General features: G+C 39.4%; 1 protein-coding gene across 2 annotated transcripts in view; it reads right to left on the bottom strand.

Annotated features, from left to right (window-relative positions):
* Positions 1-17,500, bottom strand: part of LOC137970685 (probable cysteine desulfurase) — a 39,987-nt gene that overhangs the window by 13,805 nt on the left and 8,682 nt on the right. Inside the window, exons 1-6 of one of the 2 annotated variants that reach the window (XM_068817219.1) lie at positions 15,833-15,919; positions 10,737-10,923; positions 3,651-3,681; positions 2,296-2,412; positions 1,480-1,609; positions 76-141 (exon numbers count right to left, since the gene is read on the bottom strand). In XM_068817219.1, the coding sequence (XP_068673320.1) occupies positions 76-141; positions 1,480-1,609; positions 2,296-2,412; positions 3,651-3,681; positions 10,737-10,818 (426 nt within the window). In that variant the 5' untranslated portion in view covers positions 10,819-10,923; positions 15,833-15,919. Of the gene's footprint in view, positions 1-75; positions 142-1,479; positions 1,610-2,295; positions 2,413-3,650; positions 3,682-10,736; positions 10,924-15,832; positions 15,920-17,500 lie in introns of those variants that run through there. The other variant, XM_068817218.1, reaches the window with a different exon arrangement.

Consider the following 17,500-nt stretch of genomic DNA (forward strand, 5'->3'; position numbering starts at 1 on the left):
AGGCTCCCCTTCATGAGCAAAATTAAGCTTAGCTAGTAGTAATAGTATGACCGTGTTAGGGCTAAAAAAAGTTACCTTTGCACCGGTTTCTTTCCAAGGAAGAATATTTGAATGATGCTCGAAAGGTCCGACAAACACAACCTGTTTGTAAAAGAGGGGAAAGAGAAAAAAGGAAAATAAATAAAAACTGGGAACTGACTTATCATTTATAGACTCGACAATTTGGTACTTTAATACAGCTTTTGTTTGTCTTTTTAGCCTGAGGAAAGATCGTCGCGTTTGTGCCAAAACATCTAATCTCCCAAACCAACCTCACTTCATTCCGTTTAAACCTCTCCACTCGAAAAAACCCGAAAACAAAGGTCATTTTGATCTGTTAAGTCTGGGAGGACTAATCCCTGAACACGTCTACCATCGGGATGGCCCAGCACAGCAAATACTTATCTCCTGAGCAAACTATTTCCATTGTTCATGCAGAAGGTCATTTTGGATGGGACTCTTCCCATTTCATATTCTTCGTGGAAGAAGGCATTTCATATGTTCAATTGATATTTTAAAGATAAGAACACGAAGTAATATTGCACATGAGACGGTTTTCCTTCAAGTGTTTCGTTTGAAGTCAATCTTGGAATTATCTACTATTATCGTACGCTAAGGGGGAAAAAGAGTAACAAAGGGTGAGGTGTCTAGAGCATTTCGGCTTTAATAGCTTTGTTAGATGGGCGTGGCATGGTGGTGAAATCTCTTCCCTTCTTCCAACTTCTCCTCTTGTCCATTTCCGGACTCTGCTCCAAGAGGATTTTCTTCTGCGGGGTTCTCCATTCGTCGAAAACTAGCATTTCATTTGATTTGGTTTATTTTGCAAAGAGACTTCCAGTTGATTAGTTCCGCTGTCGTTATTTTCAGTAGTCCGTGCCTTTTAATATATGTAAAAAATATTGTTCTATTTATAATTAAAAATTATTACATTAAACACCAAGTGAGCTTTCGCGCGAAAACATGATATCTTCACACGTGAAAAGATCACTGTTGTTATGGTTACATATAAAAATCGCGCCTTTCGATGCATTTTGTGAGATGATTCAGTATTTCATTGGTGTTTATATAATAAACAGAATATTACATGGCCGCTTGGAGAAACGAAATTTCTCTTGTCGAGTTGAAAAATATTTTACTCGTTTGCTGCGCTCACTTGTGAAATAACACTCGAAGAGAAATCTCGTATCCTGTTCTTTTTGTTGTTGTTGTTGTTGTTGTTATTGTTGTTGTTGTTGTCGTCGTCGTCGTCGTCTTCCCAATTCAGCCTTAATGCTTTGGTAAGGTGATTGTTATTGTGGCTGCGCGATCGGAAATTTTCTCTCGACAGAAGTAACAGTTCAACCATACTCATAACTCATAGTTTCTATAGAAACTAGTACCCAAGCCCCGACTCCGTGCCATTTTCAACGGAAGAGCCTGCTTGCAGGCTACCATACTCACGGATCTTCTCACGACCTTTCCTCTCAGTTGCAGGGCGTGGATTAATTTATGGATCGCACCAGTTGCTCCACTGCCGGTGAAAATTACGACGTCATCTGGTCCAGCATTGACGCACTTCTTGATAATGTCGCTACAAAAAACCATGCGGGAATAATTCAATTGAGCTCTAGGCTTAATTAAGTTCAGAATTCTTCTCGAAGAAACCTCTCTCAACTGGTCACGATTTACATGTACTGGAGAAGCCTAAAAGTTTAATTCGGAACTTCCGAGAACCAACTACAGCTATCTGCAATCTTCTACGCCAGTGAGGTTGGCAAATAAGCCCGGATCGATAAGAGGTTGGGGAGAATATCGTAGCACCCAGTCCAGACGGCAGACTATTCAAAACAACATACTCTTGGCAAAAAAAGGCTGATTCTTCATTACAAGTGAACATTAGAGCAGTGAAAGTAGAAAAAAAGTAGTAAAAGGAGTGGGTCCAGGCATAGTTCATATAGATGGACTAGTTATAAAACCTCGAAAACTTCATAAGCCTTAACAGTACTGTCGCACTTCATCTTAAATTCACCGTGACTATGCACAGTCTTTTGTCCTCGGTTGACAATTGAGTTTTGAATGAATCAATCGAGACCTTTGATTGGCTGTCTTTTAAAAAAAGGTGGTTTGTGCATGGTCAGGGCAAAAACATGTCAAGTTTCATAACCATCTCCATATATTAACTATGGTCCGGGAGGTTTGAATGTCGGAAGTTGTCTGTTATCACACAAAGTTCTGACACGCATTTTTAAGTCGAACGTTTGACTGATGTCTTCTTACCGTGCATCTTGCCTGAACTGCGTAGTCTGTCTTGACGTAGCACTGGTTGTGGTGTGCGTATTGGCATAAAATGGATACACGTAGTTACGGATGTAGTCCTCTATGAATTTGAGGGGCCTGGTACAAGAAATATCAATAGGACGAAAAAGTGAGGCAACATCGAGGCTTATATTGTTCTTAAGGACATGTTGTGTCAACACAATATAGTTCCCTGACTCGTTCTGGGATTGAATATTGAAGATTTTGCTTTCCACCTGTAGCCTCCTTTGCAGACATTTTTGTGACCCGTCACGCCACCTTTCCTCCTCAACGAACGGCGTTACATTGCGTGACGAGCTAAAAGTGAAGGAGGTTACTTTCCACCTTGCGGTCGATCGCTTCAGGCATCATTCGAAGCAAAAGAAAAAAACTACACGCTCCGTGAGCGTAAACTGAATTACCTGTGCTACATGTTACACAAAAACAGTGGGCACTGAAAGGAGCTGAAACTGGATTTTCCCAGCAGTAATGCCGCAAATAAAAAATCCAAAAAAGGTAGCCTAGGAATCCAGTAGGTACTCCTCGTAACTCCTAGACATTCGTATTTGTTTGGATATGAGACAGGCGAATCGTGCAATCCTCATGGAAAAACACCCAGTCCCTACAGTGGAAGAAACATTACAGGAGATTTCAGAAGCAAAAGTTTTCAGCAAACTCGACCTAAACATGGCGTTTCATCAAATAGAGCTCCACCCTGACTCGCGTGACGTAACCACGTTCGCAGCCCCGAATGACCTGTATCGATACAAGCGGCTTTTGTTTGGGGTCAACATGGCAACAGAGACATTTCAGCAGCTAATATGGCAAATACTGAAGGATTGCCCCGGCGCTTACAACTTGCATGATGATGTGAGAGTGGTGGGGCGTGACCACAAGGAGCATGATGACTTTTTACGTTTTACTTTTACTTTATTCGCCACAATTCATGGAGTGGCAGGGGAGAGGAACAGAACTTTTCGTCCCAATTGACACCTAACCCCTATATCCATAGATCAGACCACAACGCCGGGAACTCCATGCCCTACTCTTCTCGAATAGTGTGTGGGTTCGTTAACGTCCCACATGAAAACAATGGATATCCAGTTCACTGAAGCATGCTATAGTCCCAAGAGTAAATAATTTGTATTCTTTTATGTAAAGAATCCCCCAGAGCGAATTGCATTATAGGGTTGGGAAAAAAAGTCTATGAATACATGGGAGTCGCGTGAACGCTAATGCAAGAAGTACTATAACTTAATTTTTATACATAAACCGAGTCTCCTTACGCTTTTTTGTTTTAATTGTTGGCTTTTCATTTAGCCATACAAACAGCTTACCTTCCAGACGCTGTGTAGTCACAATATAAAACTAAGAAGAAAATAAAAGTAAAACTATTACCGCAGGACCTGTGAATTGAATGATTTTTTTTAAGGGACTACAGATTTTCCCCGCGTTTCTTAGTTTATTTTTTAATTATGTGAAATCTGGCAGTTCTTATTTCACATTGATAGTTTTTCCTCCGTGTTTCCACCCATTTTCCACTGATGAGAAATTTAAAAGAGGTAAAAAGGTGGGGGGGGGGGAGGAGGAGGGTGTTTGAAAGATATAAATACTCTCAAGGGGGGTACCTCAATCTAATAACAATAAAAAGTTGTCATTACCCAATGTAAACATAAGTAACAAAATGTAATATTCAAGAGTGTAAAATGGGGTTGACAGGCCTACATGACTCCCTTTTACGTGGTCTGGTGTCCTTTCACGCTTTGTCATAATTTTGCTCTCTTGAGTACGAATTTGAATGGACGCCTCCTTTTAGGCGCTTCCAGTAAGATTTGGTAGTAAGATTTGGTCAGTAAGATTTGGTCAGTAAGATTTGATCAGTAAGAATTGGCGCTTCAAGTAATGGTTAGGCTAACCCTAACCATTTAGCACCAGCCTTTCTTCTCTTCATAAGGGGAAATGACAACTAGTGACATCGTAAAAATTCGTATGCCACAAACCCGTCTAAAACGGACACAGTTTGCCCTCCGAAAAGACGAGGACAACTGTACGTAGAGGTAATGAAGTTTATTTCTACATTTACAGCAGTTTATTTCTACATTTACAGCTTATTTCAGCATTGCACAGAAAAAAAAGGACAGCTGTACGTAGAGGTAAGTGAAGTTTTATTTCTACCAAGAGCCATAATGGGACAGAGAGCGAATCTTAGGTCGTTGGCCGGGATATGTGAATTTCACTAAAGTTATTTTTAGAGATTGTAATTAACGGAGGTCTAATTCCTGAGAGGTCCGCACATTTTATAATCGATACGTGTCAGCCAGCCAGTGTAATGGGGCATTGTAATGGCATTGAAATGGCGACTGTTGAATATTCAACGTGACCACCTATTCGACCGGGAATTAGAGGCCTCTAGATTTCGGTATCAATTTTCCCGATGAGCCTGTCGAAGGGCCTGGTGAGTGCGTTTCACAAAAAGAAGTTGCAGTTAGTGGCCCTACTCGCAAGCGCAAGAATAGCGAGGTTGTGTCTTCCGAAGAAGACTCCAATTCTGTTTCCCTTGGCGGGAAAGCTGTGAGAAGAAGTCCGTGTATCACGGTTAAAGCATTAAAAAGTCTTCTTGAAAGGAAACAGGAGAAAGTCAAAGAATTAACCCAAGAGTAGTATCTTCGGGAACTCAGGGCCTCCAAAGAAGTCCATTATGGCTCTTGTTTCAACATTTACAGCTTATTTTAGCATTTATATGCTCAAAGTTAATTTTCCCATACAAAGTCTATAAATCGTACACCGAGCTTGGGCTGCCTGTTGTTTGACAAGTCGAAAGTGTACTGACTCATCCATTTCTTTGGATGGGCAGCAAATCAAAGAATGTCGAGGCGGCTGGCAGAGTCTTCTTTATTCTTCCCGACTTATTTAGAAAGATCGAAAGAGACTGCTCGCAGGGTACGAGTCAGTTCAACCCAAGTATGATGATTGTTGTGCATACTTTTAAGTTATTATTCAGTTTAATGAATGTATTTTAATGTTTTATAGTCATTATTGTTTGTTATACACGACACCAGAAGCTGTACAGCTTTAACTATTGATCGCGTTTAAATAAAGGTTTACTACTTCTATACTACAGACTTTGCATATCATTGGTTTTACAAAGTAGTCTTAACAATAAAGTTCTAGAACAGGAGTTACTGATTACCGGAAAGAAGACAACAGAATTACCATAGAGGCACCACAAGTCATAATGTAAAAACGAAGGAATTATAAATGCAGTGGATAGAGAGTAATATCATTGAAATAAACGTGTTAGCAGGAAGGAGGCGGTGGAGTCAGTTAGGACAAATCCAGTTTGGGTGGGGGTATGCCGTGTCAACCGGCGCATTCTTTCTTCTCTCAAATAACTGAGCTGAAACCTCCAAATTGCTCGGTTGACTTTCCTCAGACGTCTTGATGAAGGCCGTTTTCTGCTAGTGTTGCCTTAATTCTTTTCGCTTTAAATCCCGTCTCTTCCAATGACACTAATTCTAATATTTCACTAAAAGGATAAACTTACTGTATCGTTGAAGGTTTTAAATGAATTGTAGCCGACACTAGTGAATAAAACTTGGTTGATCGAGCGTATTAAAGTTTACTATTTAGCATGACGGGCAAATATCACAAGCTTTGAAAGCCGGTCAAGAGCTCAAAATACACAATTGTGATGCAACAATCATTGTGGCAAGAATTTCCTTAAGTAATTAACGACCGATTGGCCACGATCATTTTGTAAATTCTTATTTTAATCCATGTTTACCTTCTTCTGACAGAAATGAGAAACTTATCTTGTCCAGCTATATAACAAAGGTTGGATCAGATAATACGTTTTCTAAAGTCGAACAGCAGCTTTTGCCAGAAAATATCCGCATCATTGAACTCCCTCTTACGATAATTTCAAGTTGAAATAATTTTTTTCCTGTGTAACGGGTAGATTTCAACACTTTAACACTTTCGTTCATGTCAGTTTGTCTTCGAAGTTTTCCAAGCCCATGGCTCACGTATAACACGAGAGTTTACCTATGAACATGGAGAGACGCGAGCTGAAGTAGAACGGTTTTTATTAGACACGGCCACATCAGCTTATAAGCTGCTTTTACACACCGTGTATAAATAAATGCTATTATTATCATCATCATCATCATCATTATTATTATTATTATTATTATTATTATTATTGTTATTATTACGTGGAATGCCGAAGGCATCCACGTCTTAAAATCGGGCTGGAATCTTTTTTTTGTTGGTAGTCACAAATGTGCATAGTCCACGGATATTGAATTAGTCTCCGATCGGGTGGACTGATTTCTTTTCCCTACGGTATTTTCAAACTTCCCTGGCCCGAGGAGAACTCCTATATTTCCCAAGCCATCACGATTTTTCTCTGCTAGCGCGTTAGACCACTCGGCCACCGTGACACACTTCGTGAAATTGGTGAAAGCAAAGATTTATAGTAGAATCTTTCCGCCCGCCATGATTGTTTCAGTATTAAACTATTCGATAAAGTGGATAGATGCTTTTTCTTTGAGAAAGGCAAGCTTTAAAGGTAAGGAGAATTTTCTACGTTATTTCTAGATCTTGCTTCGTACTTGTGTGTTCCACTGTGAACATTATTATTTTGCATACAACGAATACTTCATTAGAAGCATTTTGCATAGAACGAATACGTACTCCAATATTCCTTGGGAACCAGTTTGTTCGCCGTTTTGACGTAGAAAGAAAATAAGAAAATAGCTTTGAACGGCCAAACAATATAAAAAATGAAATCAAGTTTAAAAAAAACGAATTAGCTATCGCCGTCACGGGGACTTCGCAGCCGTCTCCCATCCAAGTACTAACCTCATTCGGAGGAGCTTAACTTCAGCTGACACTTGGACTAGCATCAACGATTGTGATCTTTATGTTAAATTCGCACATAGATCTTGTCGAACTTTATAACACTTGAAAGAAAAAAAAACGCACTAACAAAAACCAGGTGTTATGCCGTCATTTTGTCACAGATGTATCCTTTGTTTCGTGAGTTGTCAGTAAACACGCAAGGTATAACTTGATCACAGGCGGCCGCTAAAATCGATGTCACTTCCGATTTTGCTATTTTACTTGTATGACCAAAAGTACGATAGAAAAATTGAACTCTGATGGAACGTAACAAAAATCTCCCGAAATGTTTTTCGCTGATGGCAAATTGTTTTATTCTCGATCGACACTTCCTAAAAGTTCCTTCTGCTCTCCTTAAAAACTACATATTAATATTTATTTACTTTTTCGTCAATATTTGTTTTGCATAAAGCAGGCTAGCAAAATCTGTACCTTGCTTTGTTCGCATTTTTGAGCGTTAAAATAGAATTTTTGGGCGTATGTTCCTGACAGCAAAAGTCGCATATTTTAACGTCCCCCATCCAGATACTAACCCCGCTGGAAAGGGCAAAAAAAAACTTTAGTAACATTGGTCTTGGAAAGGTGTCAGGAGCTCAGAGTACACGCTTAAGCTTGTGGTGAAAAAGAAGTTGTGAATGATCAACATATCGGCTTTGAAGCCAAATGTTTCTCGTTTTCCTGTTATTTTCTTCAATCGTTCTGGGCTTAGTATTTTACTGAACCACATGTCTTCTTAGAGGGTATATAGCAAAGATGTCTACCATAGCACCGTAATGATTTACGATACCAAACAATGTCGTGTACTATTAGAGCTACATATTGTGCAAGGACTTGAATCTCCTGGAAAAAACAAAACGCCGCTCAGTTGACAGTTATGGAAAAAAACACTGTCAAGTTACTGCACTACCACACGCAATGCGTTCTTACTTTAAAAAATATCCCGTATCTCCTCAATTCCAACCCCCCCCCCCCCCCACCTCCAGACTAAAAATCCCGTATCCCCACAGTTTTTTTACCTAATTATCCCGTATCCTGATCGCTTCTCGGGCTTTTGGCTAAGATTAGTTTCTTGGCCAAGGGCTACGGTCAAGTACTATTGTAAAACGTACGGTACTTTTTCCGTAAGGGGCAGGCAGGCACAGAACAGTTTCGGCTGTTTGTCTGTTCTCTCGAAAACGATGACAAGGGTTTTTTGGGTTTTTTGTTCAGCTCGAGTGTAGAATCAGGACGAACTGTTGTAGTTTCTGATAACTATTTACTACTTGTAGCTTTTGTTGAATTTTGAATCGATGATAGAGGGAGTTTTGGCGATCTCAATCCGGACTGGACTACTGGATTTAAGGATTTTTCTTAACGAGATTTCAATTTATTGTGGAACGTTTGGTACCAAGTTACTGAAATCAAGATTATGGAATTGTAAAATTAGAACTTTGGACTGGACGATACAACACGCAATTACGGAATTTTTGAGCATTGAGAGAAATAGAGCACGGATGTTGTCTTCTTGTCTTCGCCACGGCAAATTTATACAGTTTGCAAGGAACTAAACCAGGATTACAGAACCAGACGTCGATTACAGGGCCCGGTTGTTCGAAAGCCAATTACCTTAATCCAGGATTAGCGTAAACTTTTGTTTCATGTTTTCAACTTTTTGGTCACAGTTTCCTTTGCTTATTTTTGTTTTTCAAGATTGACTTCTTCTAATGTAAAGTTTTTCTGAATATCAGCCTTGAACAGCATTTGGGAGTAGAGGATAAAACTCGTTTTAAAACCCAGTTTCTGAACAACTGGCCCAGGATGATAAGTTGTTGAACTGTGATTTGTAATAAGTTTTTCGGATGATTTAAGGCTGATCCTGTAATTTTTGGATGAAAGGAGTTAACGAAGCAAGTAAAACTGTAGGATTTGAATTAAGTCCCCTTCCAAAAAATAAATAAACAAAAGATCCCGTATCCTGATAACCTGCTAATAGGGCTTCGTTGTTTGCATTTGCAAATTTAGTAACATTAGTAATGAGTTTTTACAACAAAAAACTTTAAGTTATATTACAGATGTATCTTTCTAGTAATCTTTCGCCATTTTCCGAAGTCTACCTGTACTTGAAGTTCACTGTAACTGGACAATTTGTGTTAACTGTTTGCGCATTCCACGGATACGCCCTTGTAGGCGTCTTGTTATTATTACAAGATTGTCTATGAGAACACTTTCACGAGAGCAGGTTCATTTGCAACCGCAATGCTTCCGAAAAGGTCACACTTCCGTCTATACGATGCCAGTCAAAACAAGGTTGCTGAAAAACGCTGACAAAAGGGGAGAGTTTGAAAACCTTACAGTTTACAGTCAAGTAACCGCATCGATTTGAATGCAGTTCTTTTTCGATTGCGAAAATGCGACTTGATGGTGCCATAACTCCATCTCTAGCAAAATCCCTCTCAATGTTATCAAACTACTAAATGCAGCGAAAAACTGCGTTTGGACTACTTTTCATACCATATTCCACACAGCATTCGTCGAGCATGAGTGCGTGGGAATGGAATCAGCCAACGTTTGAAATTGTTTGACTCCATGTACGTGGCTCCAAATTGCAATATTCTTAGACCGGGTTTGCTTCAAGCAAGAGTGATACCGTGTCGATTTGAAGCCGCGTTCGTGTAAACACTTCTTAGGGTCACATCCATACTAATGCGTTATCTTTTACTTGAAAACGGTCCGTGAGTTTTGGTAAAGACGCTCTGGCCAGTAGTGTGGATAAGTGGAGACGGAGGCCTTTGACACTAAACTGAGCGTGCGAGAAACAGTTTATAATTTGTTGTTTTCAGAGTTTTTGAGCGTTTTAGTGTAGATGTGTAAAACGTTACTTAATATATAGCTAATATGCTTGAAAATTTCTCGTTCATTTTCCTCAGGATAAAAACAGGAAAAATTCTAAAATTTGAGACCAAATTATTCCCCTAAATCAAATAAAGCTGTAAATTATTTCCTTTTATTAAACAAAATAGTGTTTGAAAACTTGCGTTCTTTCAAGTTCCTCAAGGGAAAAACAATTCCAGCTTCCTCCGGAATTTCACCCAAAACTCAGTATAATAAGCGGCTTATTTACGTCTCCTACTGCTTATAATTAAGAAGACAGAATTTGAGATTATAAAATATGTGTACATTCTAGCTTGCCCAAACCTTTTTAGGGTTCAATAAATTGCTAATGAAAATTGTGCGACCTCCTTGTTTTTCCGCCGGTTTTTCCTTGGTTGCCCTCCCCCTTCGAGCGCCTGCCGAGCAGGCTACTCTCTTGAAAGTTATGGATTTGAGGCTGGAGGGAATAATTTACCGAAGGGAAAGTTTGGAATCGAATACAGAATGGTAAAGGAAGGCATAATTCCAACCATGGAATGTCGAATGAGTTCTGCCCAAACACTGAGATAAAAGTCCAACAAAGTACAATATAATAATGTTTTTTATCCAAATAGAGGGCTACTGATATGTTGCGACCATCAAGATTTCACAATATCAGCCACAGAATTTACCTCTCTTCTGCCCGAACGGTCCGACAAATCCCGTCTTGCGTCCAATGACGTTTTCATCAATGAACTCCAGAATGGGCAGCATTATCTCATCTGACGGTAAATGGTGGCTTTGGTATCGTGCGTGAGATAACTCAATTGCATTCGTTGGCTGTTGATCTGCTAAACGCTGAGTCGTCACCTCTTAAACCTAATAAGCATAGTGATGGGAACAGGAAAGACTAAGTGTCATTAAATACCACAAAATGAAAAAAATGAAGGGCAGAGACCAATGACGTGTTAATTTCTTAAATATATAAATATATATATATATAAAGACGATGAGATAATGCATGGTAATTTGGGGTTACTACGAGACGGTGTAGTCATCGCAATCTGTTTTACGTCTTTTCTGGTAAAATGATCGTCATGAAATTACCAAGGAACCAAGGTTATTCCTGCTTGAAAATAATTAATGAGAGAGCCTTAGTGAAAACTATCGTTAGGCCAATGTCAAAAAAATAAACCCCATTTTTGAAGATCAATAATGACTCGAACAGGCTTGCTCGAAAAAAAGAAATCCCAGAGTTCTCTTACAGGAGCCAAATGATCAGTTCCGATTATTGGTTCAGGTTCTCCACCAATGAGCTACAAGAAAGGAAGGTCTAGTTTTATATAGGGTTATAAAGGAGGGGAAAAGCCGGGATTTATTTCACTAGAAGGAGTAAAATATCTTGTCGTCCGTAGAATACCTCGGTTCCAAATGAAACTTCTTCTGAGTACTTTAAACAAGTTTTCAAGCAGAATATCTTTCGGTATGTATCCTGCCGTGATAAATCAGTGATGATGATCACAGTAATGCCAAGTTAAGGCCGGTTTACACGGTGCGACTTGTAGACCCGATTTTTGGCGGCGGCTTTGAAAAAAATCGGGCCGACATAAAAAAAATCTGTTGCAGTTTAGTCAGTAAGTTCAAGTGATATTGGCATCGAACGTCAACAAGTATTGGACCGTTTAAGATTTGGTGACATTTTTTGTCCGCTTGTGTTCTTCACACGAGTATTTGCTGTATATTGCTTGGCGGATACACTTCTGATAATCAGGCTTCAGTTCTTAATAAGCAACTTACACTTACAGCGGGCACTCGACCATCAAACTGCGAGGATTTAACACGTTTCTTTTATTTTTACTCCTCCTTTAACTGAAGCAAGAACAGAAGCTGTTTATCAATCACGTAAATGTGTGCGTGTGTTTATTGCATAATGAGTTCATTATAAAACGACCGGCAGACTTTACGATAATTTAGCCCCTTGTACAGAGCTCCCCGATTTTTACTGCGAATCAAGTGCGGATTTTTTATTTGTGATTGTTTGCTTTCTAAACAGCAAGTTAGTTAGAAGAGGCACTCGACATATTGTAGTTGTTATTGCAGCCGTGAGCGTAAGGTATTTACTGATCCATTAACGATATTAGCTGAATTCCATACTGAAGATCAAATATTTGAAGACAAATTGGCGTTGCGTGTGTGTCACGTGAGAGGAAGAGCGAACGATGAATTCACGGTTTCCGTTGCTCTGAGAAGAGAGTTATTTTCAGGGGCTATTTCTCGTACTGTCGTCCGGCTGCTCGCTACCGAAAATATCGAAAACCTCCAATTATCTAAATAAATGAAACCTCTATAGACTGCGAGCCCTTCATAAATCAGTCGAGCTGTTTTGTCACGCAATCGAATAAAAAGACCGAGGCTTGGGAAGAGGAGAGATCCGTTGTTGTAACCAACGCGTTCAACGGATTGGTCCGATGACAATGTAACATTGTCAGATTTTTTTGACGAGTTAATTACTTCTTGTCAGATTGTGCTTCGATTATGAGCACGAAATGGCTTTTGCGGAAGACTTCGATCATTTATCCCTTCCAATGGAAAACAATGAACACAAACGAGAGCAGAAACTGGCGGTCGAAACTCTCCGATCGGGCAAGTATGTTATGGCCGTGTTACCAACTGATTTCGATAAGACCATTATTTATGAAAACTTTGTGTAAGGGGGGCCGAAAGGACAACCCTAAAACCAGGAAACCGGAATCCGGAATCCGGAATCCGGAATCCGGAATCCGGAATCCGGAATCACAGTACAATACAGAGAGTAAACAACAAAAACAATTAGGCCTAAAAACGTTTGTTTAGGCCTAATTAGGCCTAAAGTTAGCTTTTATTAATGTTTAGGATAGTGTTTACTCTCTGTATTGTACTGTGATTCCGGATTCCGGATTCCGGATTCCGGATTCCGGACTCCTGGTTTTAGGGTTGCCCGGGCCGAAATCAAACGCCAGCTGATCGTGGTAATCACGGTTCCTCGTTGCAGCATCACCGATCACCAGATTCGCTCGAACGATTATCTATGGGTAGTTGCCTTCGAGAAGAAAGGGAATTTGTTAAAGGAAATGGCTTCAAACAAGTAATGAGTCATTATTTCTGCAGAACCAGCTCTGTCTTCTGAAGTCAAATTTTATTATTGACGATTCGTCCGCGTTCTAAACAAAAATAAGTACTTGATAGCTATGGGAGAACGCACATCACACCGTTGAAACTTGCCAAAACACTCCAACATTCAATTTAACGTTTATTCTGCAAATCTGGCAAAAATCTGAGGCCTCCCTCTGCGTATCTTTTCTACCTTTCATTTTACCGGGCTTCTTTGGAGTGTCGCTCATTAAATTCAAAGTAAATATAGTAGTTTTTCTGCGGTTTCCTTTCCGAATAGTTGATTGAATTCGACATGCACATAAATATTCTCACGCGGTGACTAAAGTTATTCAGAGTGTTTATTTACATTAACGATAAAAAAGGACGAACCATCTGTCGTATCATGTTCACTAATTAGATTTACAGATTTGTTGATTCTCAACGGCATGTACAAAAAGGAGGAACACCGGAACACCGGAACACCGGAACACCCCGGAACACCGGAACACTCCGAAACAGCGGAACACTCCGGAACACCCTGGAAGTAACCCAAAACCCTCAATTTGGCTAACCCTGAGGGTTTTGGGTTACTTCCAGGGTGTTCCGGTGTTCCGGTGTTCCGGAGTGGTCCGGTCTTCCTGGTTTTAGTACATGCCATTCTCAACTCTTTGGTTACAGCAACTGGTGCCGTCCCTTCTTTCTCTCCTCTTCCCAAGCCTCCGTCAATCTTTTTATTCGTTTGCGTGACAAAACACAACCGCCTCAGGGAAGCGGGCCGCTCGACTGATCAGGGGCACCCAACGTCAATTTTCGGAAAATATCTGTTCGGCAGATGATTTGAGATCTAGAATCTATCTAGAATTTTTTGTCAACCTTAATTGCAAATGAGGATACTGAATATTCAACACAGGAAGTTAGAACTACTTGCAGAATAAAACATCACGTCTCGAGTATCACATTCGACACACGTATAGAAAGTGTAAAAAAATAAAATAACAATGTTTAATTAACAATGTTTGTTTAACAATGTTAAACAATGTTATTTTATTTTTTTACACTTTCTATACACACATTCCATCAAGAGATTATGAGATTATGAAGGTAAGAGAAGCAATCCCTCATATTGGCCCTATTCCTATCGTAGTCCCCCTTATGTTATTTTTAGATGTTATCAATTTTTGCGCGGATAATGTTACCGCGCGCGTTACGAGGAAGTTTCGTGGAGGAGAGAAAGTGCAACGATGTCATTCTCCGTTTTCAAAATTGAGTTTCATGGCCTGATAAAATTCATTGTCGGCAAGATACAGGTTTCAAACATATATCCTTGGAATTGCTTAACTGTCTAGTTTACAATGATACCAATTTGAAGAATTTCCAATCTATCAAACCGGTAGTGAGCACTTTCTCATCGTTTACAAAATTCTGTCGCTTACAAAACTCTTTCCTGTCAAGATACAGTTTGCAATCATATATCAAGGAAATCGGTTAACACAGATACCAATTTTACGATTGTCTAATGTAGGGACTCTTACACAAGGCTTGCGTAAGACTCTTACACAAGCCTTCTGTAAGTATCTTACAAAAGCCTTGTGTAAAACTCTTACACAAGCCTTGTGTAAGACTCTTACACAAGCCTTCTCTTAGTATCTTGCACAAGCCTTCTGCACGTATCTTACACCAGCTTACACAAGGTTTCTGCTTCTTTCTTATCTTCCTGTAAGGACTCTCTCACAAACCTCCTGTAAGGACTCTTCATCCTTTAATAAGCTTTATTACGCGTTCAGTCAGTATTTTAACAAAAGCCTTCCGAAAGTCATACACAAAAGACAAAGCCAGTCGACAAATTTACATAATCCTTTTAAAATTGGGCGTTCTTAAGAAGGACTTTTTTTGATGAGCTATTTTAATTTAATTTCGTCATTCAGTTACACAACAACTAAACTAGGGTAATTTTGGTGCAGTTGAATATATAAGGTGTTGTATATTAAATTCTGTTACTGTTTGTATGTAAGGTTCTGTTCCCAGCTGCTGAGAATGATCCGCTTTATTTAACACGCGCGCATTGCAAATTAACTTCAATCCGATCTTACGGTTTCAAAAAATTTTATCAATTGAATTTTCCTGTCACGTGTGGTACCTTTTGAAAGCGTTAGCTGTCTAATTTACGAATATCATAGAATTAAGTCACCATAGTTTAAGTCCGCTAAGAAAATCGAGAACGCGTTGACCAAGTCAGGAATATGTTACTTGGTGACTGTAGTCTGCGATATTTCAGTCATTGTGTACATGGCGGGTTCAAAACTTTTTATTCGACGCTTGATTCAAGTTTTCCTTTCATGTTTCCATGATCAGCTTTACGATTCTTTTTCGACTTACGTTTTCCTACTACGCTCACTTCCTTGAAGTCACGTTCGTCCACAAAATGTATATACGCGTTTTTCTCAACATCCTCCGCCATTTTTGTTTGATGGTATATCGCGAACGACGCGAATCGTTGCGTGGAATTCGCTCAGCTGTCAACATTGGTAAAAATGGGGACATGTGATTGGCTATCAGTTTACCCTCGTGGGAATACCGGATCTCGCAGGAGATCTAAAAATAACTTAAGAAGGATTACGATGGGAATAGCGCCAATATGAGGGATCACTTTTCTTACCTTCATAATCTCTTGATTCCATTCATTTCTTTAGACTGGTTTCAGCCTAACATATTTGTGCGAGCTCGGGCTTTACTGGGGGGTGTCTAGAAAACGCAGACCTAGAAAACGGAGACCTAGAAAACACAGACTTAGAAAACGTAGATCTAGAAAATAACGATTTGTTGTTAGTAACATTATTTCGTAACTCTTTAATTAAACAGTGTTTTGCAGGCGTATAAAGCAATCTAGCGGACCTAGGAGGAAACAACCTCCCTTCAGCAAAGAATACAAAGAAGTACTATTACATCAGGCAGAAAAATTGCATCATGAGTAGATTTCCTTATTCTAACAGCAAATGTTTAGAAATACCCGATGAAGTGAGGGCCGACCTAAACGAAGCGCCCAAAACAATCACTAAGGAAGAACTCGGCCATTCACGTTAACTGTTTACTAACGTGTACATCGCGTGAGTCATGGCATCTCTTGTGCATAGCAACTTAGTAAACTAGAGGAACTTCGTTTAACTACTTAGTGAACTGGACAACACTAAGCAGTCTTGGTAAAGCCAAATGAAAGCTCACATACGGCTTGGTTACGTTTATACCGTTGGATTTATCATATAGCATTTTTTTACCCATTAGTACCCATAACCGGTTCAGTCGTTGTTGACGTGTTACTCGCGAAAACAGGTGAAATTGTATTTTAGTTAGAAAAATTAAAACGCCGTTTCAATTTTTCTAGCCAAAATACAATTTCGGTCGTCGCAAGCACGAGTAAGGCGATTCTATGAATTCTAGCATAAATATTTTGTTAACTGTACCTTAACTGAAAAATGGCAGAAAACCAACCAGTCTGGAAAAAATGGCAGTAAAAGGGAGTTGATATTATTGATGTTTAGTTCTTATTAACCGAGCGGGAGGTTTGTATGGGAGAATCATGACCGAACGCAGTGAGGTCTGTACCAGCGACCGAGGTCAAGATTCTCCCATACAGACCGACCTAGCTCGGTTAATAAGATGTTTATTATATGGCCAAACAAGAACAATTTAATTCGTTTAATGTAACTGGTTTGTACTAACTGACATTTTGCTTGCGAACAGCGATGAGTGGCGATGAGCTGAACTTAATTCTGTCAAAGTTTGCTCGTCATCCTCTCTTTTGTCATCATACTGTTTGGCACTTCCATAAATAAATATTGGTAGACGAAAATACTCAATATTTTTGCATTTTAGTTTGCATCTTTTCACTGCAAAACATTACCTGTCTAGATGCCGGTCTAGATGGGAAAATCTAGACCGCGGTCAATATCGATTTTAGCCAATCAAATTCGTGAATTTTGTAGTTCCCAGTCCTCATGAGACAGAGCCATATAATAATATCGTATATTAACCGGTAGGAAATCGTTATTTAGTGCCACTGATGAGTAAAAGAGTTAGGGTTAGTGCCACTGAATAAACGGTACTTTTGTCTAACTACATTATTCCCACGATTTCCCTATGGTTATCATGATATTATCACCCTATATCTACCCTATAGCCATAATTTGCTAGAAGATAATATTTCATCAGACTAAAAATAAACCATTTCTAGCGATCTAACGACATGTTTTCAACACATGTTTTGAGGCTCATCATTCACATAAATCACAGAGGCAAAAAGTCATTACATTATTCGTCACTCAACTCA

The sequence above is a fragment of the Montipora foliosa genome, chromosome 9 (genome assembly GCF_036669935.1).
Source record: "Montipora foliosa isolate CH-2021 chromosome 9, ASM3666993v2, whole genome shotgun sequence".
NCBI lineage: Eukaryota > Metazoa > Cnidaria > Anthozoa > Scleractinia > Acroporidae > Montipora > Montipora foliosa.